This window comes from Morchella sextelata (assembly GCF_020137385.1).
Source record: "Morchella sextelata strain SCLS chromosome Unknown scls_6, whole genome shotgun sequence".
In the NCBI taxonomy this organism is placed as follows: Eukaryota; Fungi; Ascomycota; class Pezizomycetes; order Pezizales; family Morchellaceae; genus Morchella; species Morchella sextelata.
In genome coordinates, this window is record NW_025408621.1 from 1,457,054 (window position 1) to 1,476,145 (window position 19,092).

The 19,092-nt window shown below is 46.6% G+C and overlaps 3 protein-coding genes across 3 annotated transcripts; all 3 read left to right on the forward strand.

Moving 5' to 3' along the window:
* Nucleotides 1-2,586: 2,586 nt before the first annotated feature.
* H6S33_011502 (uncharacterized protein) lies at nt 2,587-4,022 on the forward strand (the record flags this gene model as incomplete). The annotated part of the gene is made up of 9 exons (XM_044842871.1): nt 2,587-2,746; nt 2,819-2,947; nt 3,027-3,083; nt 3,197-3,235; nt 3,310-3,458; nt 3,607-3,617; nt 3,688-3,714; nt 3,881-3,905; nt 3,975-4,022. 9 exons carry the CDS (start codon nt 2,587-2,589, stop codon nt 4,020-4,022), a joined length of 645 nt encoding a protein of 214 aa, XP_044696270.1.
* A 12,159-nt stretch (nt 4,023-16,181) lies between these two features.
* Nucleotides 16,182-16,439, forward strand: H6S33_011503 (uncharacterized protein; the record flags this gene model as incomplete). The annotated part of the gene is made up of 1 exon (XM_044842872.1): nt 16,182-16,439. The coding sequence occupies one exon, from the start codon at nt 16,182-16,184 to the stop codon at nt 16,437-16,439; it is 258 nt and encodes an 85-aa protein (XP_044696271.1).
* Nucleotides 16,440-17,751: 1,312 nt separating this feature from the next.
* On the forward strand, nt 17,752-18,544 carry H6S33_011504 (uncharacterized protein; the record flags this gene model as incomplete). Its single annotated transcript, XM_044842873.1, has 7 exons — nt 17,752-17,846; nt 17,905-17,909; nt 17,973-17,998; nt 18,059-18,069; nt 18,166-18,186; nt 18,244-18,457; nt 18,524-18,544. 7 exons carry the CDS (start codon nt 17,752-17,754, stop codon nt 18,542-18,544), a joined length of 393 nt encoding a protein of 130 aa, XP_044696272.1.
* Nucleotides 18,545-19,092: the final 548 nt, after the last annotated feature.

The following is a 19,092-nucleotide window of genomic DNA, read 5'->3' on the forward strand; positions in this document are numbered from 1 at the left end:
CTTTTTGACTTCCTGTGGCACCCGTGGCACTCTAAAAGGGATGGTAAGTCTGACTTACACCAGCACCAGCGAGAAATGTCTGATTACCGTCACTGATTACCGCGAGAGTCGCTAGAGACTCACACTTGCATTCAAACACACACTCACACTCACACTCACAGAAAGAGAAAGAGAGAGTCAGCAGACTTTCGAGACGGTCCTTGGCGCCCAGCAAGACAAAAGCTTATTTCCGAAAGGAATCGAATCACGAATTACATGTATGTGCGGTGCTGTACCCTATGTGTGGGTACGTGTATGTATGGGTACATCCGCAGCCTCGGTCTCGGTTTTGGATTGGGTGCTGTGCTGGATGTATTCACGATCGCCGGTACTACCACCTCTACGGTCATTCATGGTAGATCACTCGGAGGTTCCCCCTCCCCGGCCTACCCCAACGACAATGGCGGTTAACATGCAACGGACCACGCGAAACATCAAGCAAGAGATTTACGAAAACCTAATCTAATCTTACTTACCCACCGTACTGCTTACAGAAACGTCCCACCATGGGATCGACATTACGAAGATTTGATTGTGATTCCGAAACACTGTCCTGGTTGGTTGGTGGGTTAGCTTTAGCTACTAGCTAAATATGTAGGTAGCTTACCTAGTAGCTGTTCAGAAACATCACATCCACCGAACCTGACTTGACTGACTGACATTCTCCTGGTTAGACGACCGGGTGATCGCGAAAAATCACCAGAACAAGAACAAGCAGACGAAGACGAGCATTTCGTGTCAGGTAAGCGCATACTCACACCGCACACCATACATGACGATATGTAGTTGGACATAGGGCGCACAACACAGATCCGATATGCCATGCTGTCTATTTGCATTGCTGCATGTCTCCCAATCTTCAGTGGCGGTGTTTGCTCCCCTATTGAGACCTCACTCTACCACCAAGCTTGTTGGCATCATCTAAAACCTGGAACACCCACACCAGCACCGGCGACACACCCGCCCACTTTTGTTAGTTATGTATATCGGGGTCACACCACTAGGGGAACCACTTGGGAAAGGAAGGGGTGGGCATATCTTCTTTTCCGCGTGCGTGGGACTTGTCCCGTGGGCCTGGGAGCACCAGCAGTACCTAGGCAAGTAAGCAGACATCAGAGAAGAGGTCTAAGCTTTTTATTTTTTTATTTTTCTTTTGCGAGGGGGGATCCGGGTTTGGACTTGGATCACGTGCACGGACGTGGCGGTCTTTCCTTACATTCGTTATTTGTCTCAGTCCGGAGAGCGGCGGTCGTCGGTGGAGGTGAGTAAGGTACATGACAGCACGTACATACATTGTACTTTATGTGGATTTCGGAGGGGACCTGTGTGTTTCATGTCTTTTTTGGCGGCCTGCGGATCACAATTACCTAGAGAATTTGTCGGGAAAACCGGCCAGGCAGGTCAAAGATTTTTTGTTTTTATTTGTTTTTTCTTCGATGCCAGCAGGACCATCGGGGAGCTTGACGGGGGGGAGGAAAGGGAGGAATGAATTAATGAATATGAGGAATGTGCCCTCGATAACTGAACGTCGATAAGTTAGATAAGTTATGGACTCGGCATGTACGTAGAGCACAACTCAAGATACGCGCGGTCACATCATTTTCCTTTACCTGGTTATGGGCAGACATAACTGGCAAATAGGAGGTCCTCCTCCCTCACACACCAATATCTCGGATACAGAAGGCGGGGGAGGAGAGCTAGTCTGTTAGCTGTTGTCGTCGTCATCAAATCTCCAGTCACTTGAAACAATGTCTTCTTCGCCCAGTGCTTAAAAGCGCTTTTCAAATCATTAACTGGATCATATTCGTAAATACAGACATACAGTCAGGTCCGATCAACCACGAGATATAAGGCCTCTTTTTTTGCCCTTCGGGGAACACAGTTTGAGACAGAGTCTAGACCAGCCAATTACAATCTGTGTATACGTATATACGTATATCATGGCGGGTACGCATTGTTACAGTGCGACGCCGCCTAACTACATACCTGCACCATGATCATTTCTTTACTCCAGTCAACCGGATATATTTTTGGATCTGTTTTTGGGTTTTTTTGTAGGTATGTACTCATGTATCGAGTAACTAGTGTGCGTATGTACCTACACATCTTAGCCATTAAATTGTGTTTCAACTGGAATCAGATAAAGGAATGAATGACCGATCATGCCCAAGCTTACAATTCTCGCAAATCCACTTCCCGCAAGACCCTATTCAACAGTATTGTACAGTATGTACTGAGTGCATTGCCCATCTATGCAGGGGTGTCTCGCGGATAAGTGATCGACCTGTCGGACCCTTGGACCCAAAGTGGTAAGTAGATCAATCAAGCATCTAAGCAAGTTAGCTAGCAGGTTAGCTAGAACTTGGGACGAAAAAAAAATATAGTTACCCGCCAGCTAAGGTCTTGTCTTGGGTCGGACGCTGGATCTATATCTGGATGAACAGCATTATCTATGATGATATATTTGGGGGTGGTTTAGCTATAGGCGTTAGTGTGCTTGCAATTGGCCGTGATGACACATTGTTGGGGGTTGACGAGTGATTTGCAATGATTCCAATTGGGTACCCGGGTACCGATAGCCTGTCTGGTCCTCGTATCGCGGGTACTGGTAGAAGTCGGGGAGTCTCAAGAAGAAAAGAAGAAGCGGATGAATCTGATGATGATGAAAAAGGCTCTTTGATACTGTCTTATGATTTGATTCTACGTTGTCTGTCCTCTGTCTTTGAGTAGCATACGTCGTATTAAGACAACCCTAACCCAAATTTTAACTACATTCTAGATCCGCCTCCCCACTTTTCTTTCTACGATCCAGTGCCGATAGGTTTGAGAGAGCACCTACTCATCGTATGGCTAGTCGACCCAGCCAATAACTTCAGGTTTACAAATCAGCTTTTGTCTAGTACCCCGAGTGAGTTCTGATTATCTCTTGCGTTCAGACCCGCACTTGCAGTATGAGCTAATGAACCCCATATTCTAAACGTCTCTAGAAAGTCTTACCATATCATTGCCTAGAACCATGAGTGATGCCGGTAAAATAGAAAATGGTTCGCCTTGCAGTGGGGCCGCCGGAAAGCTTAGACAATCGAGGAGGAAAGGATCGACTAAAACACTCATTATAATCAAACCGGGGCGATCATGGAACATTAAATGAGATTAGAATGTTTGAATACAATATTGGCAATCGTCTTTCATCAAGGTATTCTCGATCATCATCAAAGTTGTGCAGAAATACATGTGCTGATCACGATCTATGAATATCACAAGCATTAGCGCCCATTAATTCTCCTCGGACATTAATTCTTATATCAAACAATGAATTGCAAAGGTGTATAGGATGGTTATACGTTATGCTCATCAAAAATCTGCTGAATATGCGTCATGGATTCTATTTCCTTGCTGCCATCGATTCTTTAACTGAGGTTATTAACAAACAGCGAAGAGAACGGGACTGAGAACGAGACGGAAAACTTCTTATCCATACGAGGATTTGAATTGCCTTTGTACTCAACAGTTCGGAAATATTGCCGGCCACTGTGAGATGCCCCTCGTGAAACCTAACCCACACAGGCATCCAAAAGGTATCAAAATACCTACTACCCTACGGTTTTTTTCTTCTCAAGAGCCCTGATACACTCCCATAGAGCACAGAAATATAACCTACGGACGAGCTTGGAAGTATATTAGGACAACTGTAACTCAAGATGCAGTACATGCAGTGGCTTGATTCCGGTTCACACTTTTGCACTGCGTACTGCAGTATATATTCTGAATACCGAAATTGACCGTTTATTCCATGTTGGCCGAAAACATGATGGTCTTTACTATGAAAATCGAGACCTAGAGTACTAGGATACCCCACATTTGAGGTAATAGCCCTCTAGTCTTCATAATGTGAGTTCAAAATATATGTGGGTTAGGGTTAACATAGTTGGCAGATCACATCGTACTTAAGCAGGAATAAATTCGAAAACGACGAAAGTTAAGGCCCGATTCTTTTAGGGGGGTCTAGGTTGGTGCACCATAGTTTTGGATCCGAATTCGGTCCTTAAATACATTATAATATATATATACCGTATATGATCGATATGGGCATCGTCTTCTGAACATCTAGGAATAAGTGGGTTTTCTTCACCAAGGCCTTTTATATCAGCCAGAGAGTTCGAGTCTCAAATATTGTGGGAAAATGAAACAAAGCACAGTACTCTTCTACCTTCCTTTTCTATTAGATATATATGGGCCGGGTGGCATATTCTATCTAAGTACACGCTCCAACAAGCCAACCTGCACGAATAAAACAATAGCTACATAAGGATAGTTAAATTTTACCGAGACTGAGAACACACTCACCCTAACTTTAAGTTATATCTCGAGTCCTCGGAGCGAAATTAAATTCCGATAAATAAACGTCCCTGATGTACAGCCACTCATCAAAAGTGTTCGTGATTTAGTTTTAATGTCAGTGTGGCGCACCCGTAACGTTGATGTTATTAATTAATGTTGAGATTCAAAACAACGAAAAATATATAATATAGTTCGTGACTATATATAAAAGAAGATAGGTCATTGATCTTATTCTTCATTGATTCCGGGCGCCGTTGATCACTGGGAAGGTCTTCTCTTGGGGTTTTTTTGATGGTCCGCCACGGTTACCTATGGAGAAATGTCTCACTCCGAAATCGGAATCACGAACACTTTTGCAGAGTGGCTGTACGTACACCTGGATCTAGGTATTGCTGTTATAAGAAGCAACAATAGAGTATATGACAAGAATAATTATAACCTTAATGCGAAAAAAAACTAGGGATTTCACTCCGGCCCCCAATTTTCTTTATAGCATTGGATTTTAGCAGTACTATGGAAGCCTTTAGAACAAGCTTTATACCGCTACAGAGTTATCTTATCGACTCACGTTGAGTTGGATTGGGTCTGGTTAGAGACGATTGTTTGAAGGTAGTACGTATACACATATTGCGCCGACATATACACAATAATATACAATCTCCCTACCTAGAACACTATTTATACTCATGCATATATATAGGACAACATTATATTCACGAGGAAATACTTCTGAGGCGAGCATGCGCGTATTGAGAGCACTAGCTCCTCAAACAGGTACCGGTATTCGCCACTAAGTCACAATGCCTGAGGGTGTCAAGTCATTACTGATATGTTGTCACATTAGTTGGTATGGGCGATCTAAACCATGACCGGCGCCTATTGTGGAATTGTAGCGGAAAAATCACTGACCCCCATTGACACCCGTGCATGATATCCCCCGTGCTCGAACAAAACAAGCCGCACCCCCACATTACTATTGTAATCAGCTCCCATCTCATATTTATTAGTATAACAGCGGGTTTTATAACAATCTCGTCCGCAAGCGGGTTCGCCTAGCTTAGATATCAAGGCTGGATCCGACATATTCTGGTAATACAAAATATTATGTTATTGGCTGATATTATATGTAGTTCGGATGAAATGTCCGATCGTCACAAAACTGGCTTTCTATGAGTTTTCTCCCAGATCGGGGAGCAAGAACTCATGTGTTTCTAGATGACACCGCCGGCCGGCGATGGGATAAGGAACGCCGGCGGGACCAGGTATAATTTTATTTATTTGGAATCCGGAAGGGTCTGATGATGTTGTTTTGGGTGTTTTATGGTCGTGCGTATGCATATAAACGCAGGCTCGGGTGTGTATGCAAGAGTATCGCCGTTTGTGTGAATTACCGGTTTGTGATCATTGACCCACCCGCATCGAATAAGAGGATATCCATAACCTAATATAGGATTATAACAGTTTCAGGATTACATTGCTACAGCTATGTCATTGATGTTGGATGACGATTTTTCAATACTAAATTCGTTGAAAAAATTTGCGATTAACTATACTGGCCAGGAAAAAGCCTTTACAGTGCTCGTGCGCTTTATAATGCCCATGCATTGTGCCAATATGGGGGTTCTAGTGGTATTCGCTATTATACAATATACATAAAAAAGAGTGCTTTCTCTAGAGGCCATGGAAATGTGTACCTCGAATATTAAGTGAAGTCGTCGGGAAAGTCGTTTCTGGGGTCCCAATTTTCGCTGGGAAATGCCAATATTTTGGTCGTTTTAAGGGAAATCGGACAACTTTACCAACGATTTTTTTAATGACTTTACCGACGACTTTACAGATGCATTTACCTGTCACGCTTCTGTCACCCATTTTTTTGGCGTATACACAGGGGGGGGTAGGTTTTGGCCACCGGTGTAGTGTGGTCCATGAGCCGAGCCAGCTCGAGCTTTAGGCTCGTGAGCCTCACCCTCCAGCGATCCTGAGCCGGCTTGAGCCGTTTTCTCTAAGGCTCGAGCTTAGGCTCAAGCTCAATTTATTTGCTTTGAACTAGGCTCCAGAAGCTATGAAAGAAGCAAAAAGGAGATTTCTACCCACTCCAATACTCAGTTAACCAATTAATTCCTTCTCACAGTATTAATCCATGAAACGAAGCATATATCTGCCATTTTGCTACAATTGGTGCAAGGATAACCTTTTTTTTGTATCATTGACCACCCGCTCGAGCCAGTCTACGAGCCTGTCACCAAAGCTCGAGCCTTGCGAGCTTCTGTCTCCCAGAAGCAGAACCAGCTCGAGCTTATATGTCGGCTCGAGCCGGCTCATGGACCACACTACACCGGTGATGTTTCACATGATTGACGAAAGCCATCGCCAATGAAACGAATCATCAAAGGGCATCCTACTATTATACCTGGAGCATCAAGCCAGAATAGCCTGCATGTACTCGTAATTTCATAGCGTTTGTGAACACAACTGGGTTGCATACCCGCAAAATCCTGCATGAGGCTCCAGATTTTGGTGTATGCAGACCCAGCTATGTTCACAAACGCTATGAAATTACGAGTATATGCCAAACAATAGATCCACTAAAATTAAATTGTATTCCCCAAATATTACAAGCCCGCTGATGCCAGATACCATTTGATGACTCCACCGAAATATTTTGTTTGTGGACTCAACTATCTCGAGATCCAAAGAAAAGGCTTCATCGGAAAACATTGATTTTCCGGCGAAAAACGGGAAACACCGGAAACCATCAGTCAAGTCGTTTTTTTTTGTTTTTTTTTGCATTTAACGGTAAAGGCATCAGCAAATGTGTCGGTAAAGAGACAGGAATACCTTTAACAGAGAGTCGTGCGGTTAATGCGTAACTTTTTGTATGAGAAACGTCAAAATTGATGCATTTCCACGCCTACCAGAGTTTCCAAGCAATTCTTTGGTGGAATGAAAGAATTGGTAACGGAGAAACTTATAAAATAGAAATCATAGGAAACACTCGCCATGGTTCTCCAGCACGGAGGTTCTATTTCCCCGGATGATATACTTGTCCCCTTGAGTTAAATTTATAAAGCTATCTTGAAAATAGGTCAACAAAATACTACAAATTTGTTTCTATACTGATCATAGTACGTGGTCATTAAAGGAAAGGTGGCGGTCATATAAAAGTAGGTAATGCGCCTGCTAAGGATCTGATATTGAGAAAGTTAATTCTTACTGGCTACGCTCTATATCTCGTAACCAAAGACCCAATTAAAGCTAACTAGATCTACTTCTACATATAAGTCTAGATCATGCACAAGCACCAGATTCTAATGGTAGACCCAGTACGGTCCAAAAACGCAGACAGATACATACACATATATCAGGGTCTATTAACCATGGCCAAGTACAAGGACCGGCGACGTTATGAGATACCCTGCATCCATCTATCGGTCAATGGCTACTCTAATATTGCCCGCATCAAATGAGCACTAATCATGATTTCATACTCGCCCCGCGTCCACCAGGGTACTGGTTTTTCGACCCAAGTGTATACTATGCGCCCATAACGTTATAACGGTCAGCCGCAATTGGATCACCTTTTCCTGCACTACAGAAATAGATAAAAAAATCACATACTCTAGTAAAGTGTGTACTATATCCCCTTGATCCTCGAACCTCTGACTCTATCTTTGCATACGTGCGCACATATGCGAAAAACACGAACCAGGGATCAATGTACTATACGGATGGACATCCCCAAATGCAAACTACTCTGACAAGTTATACTCCACTATTATATTCAAAACGTCGCTAATATCTAATTAGTACCCCACAATATCGCTGGCCAGGCCCGCATCACGTCATTCATCCATCTCATACCGTCGAGTGCGAAGTGCGAAGTGCAAAGTGCGAGTGATAGCACATGCATATAATAGCTATCACTACCAAACCAAACGCACCTACCCGCACCCGTACCCCGGCTGTCCGCAGATTCAGATACATACATATGCACCCCCCCGGGTCCCTCTCACCCTCACTCCCATCATCTTTGTCTTTATGTTCAGTTAGAGTATTTCACTTCTACTTTCTGCTATGGCCTAGGGAGAGTATAACATACGAGTAAATCCCCTGCATACCGTACGTGTCTCCACAGACCCCCCACTTTGGAGGAAGGCTCTTGAGGATACATACCGGGTATAGCCCGTTGCATTGTAACCAGCTAGGCAAGGTTTATGGCGTGTATAATATTAGTATTTGAGAATTTCTACGCAGACCGATTTGCTGTCTTTACAGCGTCCAGCACTGGCCAGCCAGCCAGCCAGCAGAGTAGCAGAATATAATTGATATCACAGAGCTGCGCTGCCAGAGCTAGAGAGGGGGTCCGGGTCCGGGCAATTAAAGACTGCACCGGTACGGTCTATAGGGCCGGACGACGATCTACGTAGTACGCACGTACGGCCGACGAATATGCAATGCACGTATAAGTAATATAAATGCTTGTTTGATATTCCCATCGGCTATTAAAGTATATTCAAGCAATGTAACCAATGAACAATTTTTTTTTTCTCCTGCACTTCAATGCTTAAAAGTTTTTTCTTTTCTTTTTTTTTTTTTTCAATCGGCTGTACTTGGAACGAACGAAGCTGCATACAATTAATGAATTATCAATCAATCAATCAACTGGAACGAACGAAATAACCTTACCCCATACCGTATCCACATCCGGGAGGAGTAGGAGGAGGGAGAAGGGAGGGCAATTGCCATTCAAACTCTCTAGATCTCCCCACTTCCAAAGCAACATGCAGCACCCCGTGTTATTGAGGGGTTGCCTGGGGGACTGGGCGCGGGGTTACAGTATGTGGAGTTAGAGGTAAGTATGTACCATGTAGCTAAGTCGGTTTGTTATCGTTGACATTGCAACATGTGCGCCGATAACGAGATGCCCGAGTAAGTCTTCTACATCAACATTACATGCGCACGTGTACGGGGTAACTAGCTGCGTCTGTAGCCTGTCTGTTAGAAGTGTCGTGTTGTAGTGTATTTTGAGCGCGCGCTCCGAAATTTTTTTTTTTTTTTCTTCCAGGTGGAAGAATTGTAAATTCCGTCGGAAAGAATTTTTTTCTCTTCTCTCTCTAGCTCTGGTTCAATTGAAGTTCCCACCTCCACAGAGTTACTCCTCTACTACTAGCTGCCTGCTGCAGGTAGAGAAAATAAGGTCGTGACTTTAGCCTTAACCATTGGGCGTCCACCCCCCGCCGATTCACAATCGAACGGGAAGAATGAGAGGAACGAACTTTTGCTCGATCCCGTTACAGAAGGTCATGACCTCCCCTCACCACCACCGGCGCTGTTCTGCTCAATGACGGATGCGCCTGCGGTCTTGTTGTAAACGCGTCTGAGTCCATCAGTGGAGTGGGTGGTCGATCTCAGGAACAATGTGCCGGCAGATCATGCTACTAGAAGACTATTTTCGGATAAGTGATCTGTGGGGGATAGAGTAGGTGTAATAATCTAGAGTACCTACTCTAGACCTCGCGACTCGCGGTAGAGCCAGTCGATACGAGGCTGCCTATGCTCGGTGTAGTTGTTGGTCGTGTGAGCAGCGCAGCAGCTAGGTACTCTATGTATTTTAGCTAGATTTAGTAGAGTACAGTACTCTACTCCAGCTATGTGGCTGATTCGCGATAGGGGTGCATATCTACGACGAGAGTAACATATCCCAGATAGGTACTTTTTGTCTCAGCTGGATCTTCTCCTCCACCTGTTCTATGCAAGCCACCAAAGCAAAGCAGAGTCGCCCTGGGTGTTACGCCTTCAAAGCATGCAATTGCATGCTTACATATCAACAGCTAGATATCTATCTACCACCGCACCAGTCAGCTCCTTACTCACCCCAGCGCGCGTTCAATAAAGAATCATGACTCTTAGCTCTTCAAGAAGCAAGGGAAAAACGGGCCGGAGTGAATATCTATAAGGAGCAATTTGTAAGCACTCATAGCAACAGTCGTATATGCGTAGTCATGCTCTAATTGCAGTTTTCAGTTGCAGTTGCAGCCTGTAATGATTGAAATCGCGATCAGGAAAAATACCCAAAAATATATATCAGCGGCTGTCGGATGTGGTTTAGCGGCTACAATAATTGTTGTTCCTACATCGCTAGGTGCAGGAGGGTTCGAGCTGACGCGATTGGATTGCGAAAGTAACTGAGGCGTACTGAGCTAGAGCAGAGTACAGCATCAATTGATCCTCGACTCCTTCTTGTGCTTCTTCATTTTTTCCCCCCCTATTAATTGTGTACCTATGGCAGTACCTTGTCAATTTTGATGAGTACTTCCACATCAAATTCAAAAGAATTAATGGTTTTTGTTTGCCATTGAATACTAGACTAACGATGGGGGTTTTCGGGCCAGCCTAGGAGTCGGTCAGCCTTTATTTTTCTTTCATTCAACATGCAAATGTAAAAAACAATTCTTCCCCGATCGATCCTGATCTTACTTTTAGTCATAGAGGATCACTCGACATTTGGCTCCCCACGCTTGCACGTGACCCCCATCTTTAGTAAAGTGTTCGAGTACCGGGCGTTGAGGGTAAATACGAAGAATCTGATAAGAGAATCTTGCTGTGAAATAGGTGTGTTTATCTTATCAGATTCTCGGTATTTATGGTTAACCCCCAGTACAGTCGTTCACCGTCTCTTGACGAATACTACCACTTGACGAACAGGGATTCCAAGTATGGCAAGCTGCGGGATCTCCAGTCCTTTTAACTTCTATTGGCCCAAAGTCCCCTGTTCGTCAAGTGGCAGTACTCGCGGTAGGCATGAAGAACCTGAACATCGTTTTTCTGGTAGCAACTACTTTGACCCCTGCTAGCGCGTTTTTATGTTCAGGTTCTTGTTACCTGCCCCGAGTATTCGTCAAACGACAGTGAACGACTGTAGTAGGTAGGGCAGGCGTAAAATGTCAAAAAAAACCACGACCCAAAGTAAGCATTCCCATCTCAACCCCACCAATCTCCACGCCTTCCCCGCAAACAAGACTGAATCAGATTTTTTTCCCTTTCAGCACGAGGGGGTGGAGGGGGGCCAGCTCAGCAATTAATTGTGGTGGGTTGAAAACCAGGCTTTGCGCCGGTTCGATTCACAACCGCACCAGAGCTGTACCAGGCACAATCTGGCCGAAAGCCACCACCATCATCGGTCACCGAAGCAGAGGGGACAAGGTTCCCCCTGGCGGGCTGACTATTCTATTTACTCTACCTACTCAAGAGCTAGCTAGCTAGCTAGATAGATAGATCATAGATAGCTGATAGCTGTAGTGATGAGTTGGTGTAACCGACCGACCGACCGACCGCGCAAAGAAGACATGTAGGTTGATGAGGTGAGATCTTGGACGATGTACGGCGCGCGGCGGCGGCGGTGGTTGGGGGAACGGTGGTTCGGACTGGCCGGCCGGTGAGAAGTGTAAAAAAGTCTACTCTGACTTTCCTACTTCTTTTTTAACCTACCTGGCAGGATTCCTATTCGCGGACACTATGCGCATGTCTTTTTTTTTTTTTGTTAGCATGTAGTTGTGAGTAGGAGTATATTCATAGTTGGTTAGTCCGGTCCGGGGGGCATCAGTCAGATTAGCAAGAGGAAAAGGATTGTTACACTTACATACGTTTCTACACTTGAATTCACAGATCTCGAGACCTGATCCAGGTAAACTTTCCCCCAAACAAATGAAAACCCCATATTCCAGCACCGTCTTTCACTATAGGCACGTAGGTAGTGTTCCTTTCTTTCCCAGCCCTTCCTTGGCTGCCGACCCCACAGATGTATGCAATTAATTGATTGCATGATCCTTGGCCCTGCCATGGTACCGGGCCTCCAGCCTGGTATGGTGGGGTTCCGCCCAGCATCAAGTAAGAGGGGGCATGCTACATTCGAAGAAGAGAAGTAAAGAAAGAAGTAAAGAAAGAAAGAAAGAAAGAAAGAAAGAAAGAAAAGAAAGAAAGAGAAAAAGGAATGGATGAGACAAGACATCGACAGAAACACTTTGAGCCCGAGACTGTGAGTATCTGGCCTTGTGGGCAGCAGGTGTATGAAGCAGAAGTATTCGTTCATCGTTGCATGTCCTGGCCATACAGCCAGCGACAGACAGCATTGGCGGGGTACGTGTGTGTGTGTGTGTGTGTGTCTGTGTCTGTATGTTTGATGGAGGGGAAATGAACGGTACGGAGCTAGAAGCTACTGCTCTGGCTTGACGAGATCTGCCCTATGCGGCAGACAGCCAGGCCAGGCAGCCAGCCCGGGCGCAGCAGAGAAACCTCCCCCTCATCCTATCATCCTATCATCCTGCTTGTCTCTGTCTTTTGTTTTGTCCGCTGCTCCCACGTACTCCACGGTTCTACCAATGAAAGACGAGTGACGGATCGTGATCCACGCTGCAATCGATCTCAGCGTAGATTTCTTTTTTGTCCCTGTCGACTTTTCCTTTCTTTTTCTTTCTCCTTTTCTTTTTTTCTTTCACATATCAAGAGGCCCAGAGAGATCCCTGTGTGCTCTACTACATATGTACTGCCGGGCCAGCCAAATAGTAGCAATCTAGGGCGATGATGCCTGCTTGTCTGCCTGTGCCTGTGCAAGTTATGTAGATTGATTATCCTCCGCGAGTCGACCTCTTTGGCCTTGCGAAGACGACGACGACGACGGCAGAAGACCCTTAGCCAGCCAGCCAGCGCCTACTACTAGCTGGCTGGCTATCTAGGGCCGGAGAAGTGGATGCGGAAGGAACGAGGAAGAAAAAAAAAAAGAGGGCTCCCTGTTTCACCCGGCGGCGGGAAGGGCTGAAAGAAAGAAAGGAAAGGAAAAAAACCTAAGCACATCCTAGCAACTCTTCGTTTCAAGTCGTTTGCAAAGAGGACCGACTTTTTTTTTTCAGCCTTTTCATCTACAAGCGCCCCGGTGCCGGGGTACCTGACGTTGCGAATACCACTTTCCTCTTCGACCACCACACCATACGTGCCGGTCCACCACTTGCACGAGTGACAGTCTGTGACCCCCTTCTCATACAAACCGGATTAATTATTTTTCTTTCCTCCCCTCCCTCCCCTCCCTCCCCTCCCTCCCCTCCCTCCCCTCCCTCCCCCCTTACCCCCCCTTCCACTCCCACTCCCGGGCCCGCCGGACGGAAGATATCTTACGACACACTTGCCTGCATTGCAAATCTCTTCAACCCACATAAACCCTAACCCTCTGAGCGGGGTTCTCCGAGATTTTATCCGTGTTGTTACATACTTCCCCCAAGACTCCAAGACCCCAAGGCCTCAAGAGTGCACTACATGATACCTCCTAGCTACCTCCATGAGTGAGAGTAACACTACATAGCAATACCAAGATGGGCTCCACGCACAACAGCAACGTCCAAGAGAAGACCGCGTCACGGAGCGTTTGAGCCAAGTGTGTGACATCGTATGATTTTTCTTTTTCTCTGCTCCTGGGAAAAAATTTACGAGATGCCAGAGTAAGTACCTACTTGTTGCGGCGGTGGGCGGTTGTGGTACTCTACTTTGATGGCGCTGGCCAGGTAGGGAAGTATGTAGAGTACCTAGGCCTAGGCGGTCTTGTACTCAGGCAAAGAGAGGCTCTCTCCAGGGACATCAGATCATCGTCTATCCCATTCGCACTTAACCCTTCCCTACCTCTGGACCGGCTCCCTGCCTGCTGCGCACGCCCACATACATACCTCCTCCTCGGTCAGTTTCCAGTCTTCCGCCAATTTTTCCCTCCACCTCCCCTCTCTCCTCCCTGCACTGCACTCCAAAAACCTTCTTCGTGGGCCATCGTCATCGTGTTGTTCAATTTCCCAGCTAGAGCAGATTCTCCGGGTTATAGCTCAATTCAATTGGCCCGTATATACGTAGAGTAGAGTAATAGAGTTTGTTTTGTAGATATGCGTGGATACGTCTTTGGCAGTTACCACTTAGCAAATCTCATCATGGCCCGCATCAGGGTTTTGATAGAAGATCGATTGCACCCTCCCAAGATAGCATCTATCCTGTAGTGTAAGTTGACCAGCTGAGTGGGTGTTTGTCTCAGCTACCAACCCTTCTCATTCTCCGCTGCTTCCTTTACCTTTACCTTTACTAATTCACTCCATGACGAACCATGATTCGTGACTGTTTCCCTTCCCGAGGGACCACTCACTCACGAAAGACTCCCTCTAACCCCCCCCCCCCCCCCCCCAAAAAAAAACCCCCCTAGCGGCTAGCCAGCCAGGGTGCTCTAGTTACCCCAAGTACGGCTGTGGCTCGCGTGCGTCTAGCACATGCCGAACAGCCAGAAACAAGGGCAGGAAACAAACCTCCCCCCCCCCCCCCTCTCATCGCCCTACTTTTCCCCTCCCTCCGCACTAAACGTAACCTAATCTACATGTCTGTACCTAATCTACCAGGGCTAGGTTAGGGCTGCGTTGGCTGCACGCCATTTCCAAATGCGATCCCGTATCGTATCGCGCGCGCGCCGGTTCAATGGAAGGGAAGGGAGTCAACGAGGAACAAGGGAAGGAAAATGGGAAAGGGAGAAAGAGAGGAAGCGAGTCCATGACGTATCGGTTGAATTCTCGGGCGGGCCGCGTGCGGTGCGGTGCGGTGGGGGAGTGAGTAGAGTACAGACAGCCAGCTAGCAGTAGCATAGGGCATAGATCATGATCGGACATGTTATATTTTATTTTGTGTGATCAATGGCAGATATGATTTAATGTTTCGCATTTTTTTTTCTTTTCTGTTTTGCGTCCTGGAGCAATCAACAGCCTACATCCTACCGGGTGAGAACGGGCGTTTGCTTTGCAGATCCAGAGTAGAGAAGAGAAGAGGAGCAGACAGAGAGGAGAGACCGCGTGCGCGGTGGATGCGATGTGATTCGAGAGCTGAGATATCGTGCGTACAGGTAGGCAGGCAGACAAATAGGTAGACAGGCATCATGGGGTAGATATTAGTAACTGCTAGATCAGTGAGTGAGTGAGTGAGTGAGTAGTAGTAGCACAAGTTGCAGCCAGTAATTAATATTGGTGGTGGCATGTACTATTATTTGTCCAAATCAGACGACAAACAGAATAGGACAGAACATCAGTCACAAATAACATCCATGGACATGATATTAATGCCCACAATTAATCCCCGGAAACAACATGTTGGGAACGCACTGGATACACTATGGCTGTATTCGCAGACTCTTCCCCCATGTGCTTTAGTTTAGTTCTTACTCAGGGTCTCTCCCGGCCGGCGAGGGGGAGAAAACGAGATAGAGATAGAGGTGAGATGGAGAGAAAAGAGGGCTGATGAGTAGTGACAATATGAGTGATCCGTGGTGCCTAGAAAACTTAACCACACGGGTACATTTCCCTTTGCCTTGACTTACCTACACCCTACCGAACCTCTCTCATATCATGTTCTCCGAGGCCGCCCCATCCCATCCAAGAAAGATACTTTTAGATAGATCATAAACAATCTACAATACTTCTCTACCTAGGTTCTTTACTTTACCCTACTCTACCCCCCTCAATATGCCAATATGCGTGGAAGAATAGAGTACATAGATAGACCACAGACCGTATTCGCTGCAGTCAGCATTCTGAAAACCGAACTCTTTCGATCCCACCTCCCAACCGCACGTGGGTTTTGCAACCCTCGTTTATATATATGGCATAGCTCCAAGATTTAAGACCAGAGCAGCAACGATCGACCCCCTACCCCCCCGGCCACCCCCGTCTATTTTACCTTTTTCTTCTCAAAATAGGATAGGGCATCACCTCGATCTATCTAGGGGTAGGTAGGCCATGTTTCGTTTTGCAGCAGCAGCAGCAGCAGCAGCAGCGACGGCAGCGGGCAGGGTTCGAGGTAAAGTCGGCACGCACCCACAAGCAGCCTGGCGCAACATATCTAAACGGGAGAGCCAAGTCGAAACGTTCTCGAAGCCTGGGAATTTGACGAACGCCCCCCAGAACCGGGCCGCGCGTTCGCATTTGGATGGATTGGACGTTGCATGGGTGATCAGACACCAGCAAGCCACCAGTGGAGATCAGGGAGGGTGGTAGAGTAAGGTATAGCGGTCCCTGTAATAGCCTCCAGCTCTATGGGGTATGGGGCCCGACAGACATTGTTTTTTTTTTTACTTAACTTTGAGACTTCACGATGTTCGATCGGGCACAGATTGGACATCATGGATTCTTTAGGAGGTGATGGTTGTGGTTGTGGTGGTAGGTAGTGTGGTGGTAGTGGTAATGATCTGGTTGTAAGTGGTGGTGGACGAGGAGGAGTGGAAAGATAACGACTATCACTATCCAAGGGTTGCTTTTCTTTTAGGTGAAGCTCGGTCAGTCAGTCAGTCAGTCAGTCAGTGAATCTCTGTCTGTCCGTCGTTCTCTCTCCCGCTGTTGCTTCCTGCTTCCTGCTTGCTTTCTGCTTTTCTGCTTTCTCCCTCCTTTCCCGGCTACGCTCTCGGGACGAACCTCTGAAAGATTCACTACCCTAACCAAACCCAATCTAACCCCAAGTGAGATCCTTCGCCCGCACATCGCCAGTTCGGTGGAAATTTTAGCCAAGTGTTCTTTATTTTGGTGGCCCTCGCTTGCAGCTAGCCGAATTAATGCGATGGATAGCCCCGCAAAGACAATTCTGACCTTCTTAGGGCTCAAGCGTCGTGAGAGGGTTTGCCTAACCTTCTGAAAGGCCCGAACTGTTGTGTGCGTGTATGTGTGCGCGCGTGTGTGTGGCCTACATTACATACATGACCTTTGCTCAAAATCGCCTACGTGCTCTAGAGCAAGTGCACACCTGCTATCTATGCCACGCCGGATTCTCCTCCTCAATTGAACAGTGCAATGGCGAGACATAGGCAGAGCACTCATGACTCCCTCCACCTCATCGTCCTCCTCCTTCTCCGAGTAGGTAAGGTAGGACTGTGTCGGAGCGAACAAAGAAGATCATGTGATATGGGTCGAATATTGGTTAGTGGTGCTTTTCACTTTCACACATCACTAGGATAAAGGTAGTAGGCACAGAGCACGGGGCAGGTGGAGGAGAGATAAAGTAGAATAGCTATCGTAGGGGTAGCTCTGATTTGCCAGAGATGAGCTTTGGGGATAATTGCAGACACCTGTTCTAACTAGTGTGCTGCTTGCCATTGCCTGGGAATGATCCGTTGTTCCCACATGAGGATTTCCTCTTTTCATCCCAACAGTTGGTTGGACTTCTGGGCTGAGATGAAGTATCAATTAGTGACGTCAGAAGGCCAGATAGCGCTTATGATGATGATGCTGATACAAATCAGTCATGTTTGAACCGACTCAGCCTTAATCTGAAGGCTATCCAACGGGGAGGCAGAGAATAGGCCAACGAAAGGTTATCATGTTTACTCTTCGATTCTTTTACCGGACCGATGTAGGGACCCATCTTGAGTCGCTACAGGAGGAAGTCCTTGCCGTCAGGGTCCCCTGGACGAGGTAAGGAAGGGGAGGAAGGAGGAGGAGGGGTGGTGGGAGTAGCGATGGATAATTGAAGAAAAGGTAGAAAAAAAGGAAATCGCAGAACAAGCAAAGAAGAGAGGTGACAGCTGAAGGTACCGGAAGAACGGTTCCGAGATGCCCCAAGGCTGGTGCCGTCGTCGTTCAGTAGCATATGCACCCGTTTTGGGAAAGAGTCTAACCAGAAATAGTTGAAGTCGATGTAAGTAATCTATCGATACATCCATCTGGGGGTTTGTCAACGGTTGCCTGGCGGACTTACATACTACATGTACTGACAGTATCGTCTGTGGAGAAGGTTTTATTCTTGGAATTCAGGGTAAGCGAAAGAGGTCATACATACACGATTTCTGGTCTTATCTTCGAATTCATGTAGGTACACAAACGTATCCAATTTTCACGGGGCAGGAAGGGGGGCAGGATATCTTTACTCCATGTTAATGCACTCGATCATCCATTCGAGCTGTCTGGCTGGTTATGTGAAATTGAGGCTGTCGTCGGTGGTTGGAGTAGCAGGCATTGTGGTGATCCGCGTTCTAGTACCTGGTGGGTTGCGGCGGTTTGTCCCCAAAATTAACAAAAAGAAAAAAGTAACATCCCCCCCCCAAAAAAAAAGAAAAATGGAAAATCATATCAATCAGTAATCTTCCCCCCAGAAGTCAGAACCCCCCCACTAGTCACTCACCCTACCTACCTACCCCCTTTGCGTCTACTCTATGTAAATTTGCCCCGCCCCGTCTCATCCCATTCATAAAGTTCCTCGTCCTCGACCTACCTATGTCGCCCTTCAGTGAAGGTTCGTCGTCATCGCCAACAGTGATCAGTCGGATCAACAACTTGCGCTTTGTTTGTAGAAGGGACCAGTAGCAGCAGTTGAGCGAGAGAGAGAGGGAGAGAGGGCGAGAGATCCTGATAGTTAGAGAGGTAGAGATCTGTTGGACCCTTTGAGCTGTGAGTACGTGCGTACTTACAAAAGGTGGGTGATGTTCTGCCCCTCCTCTGGGAACCGTTTGACCACGACCCCCCTCCTCCCCATTCCGCTGTTCTGGGCCAGCGCAATCTCTTTCAGAGTCTCCCCCTGCAACTGAACCCATCCAACTGACGCAACATCAGCCATAGAACATTCTACATACCTACCTTAGTGCAACAGACGTCCATTAAAAGTTTTCCAGCAAAGAGAATCTAGCCGTGCCCCAGGGGAGCATTTGTTTTGGTGACTCTGCTT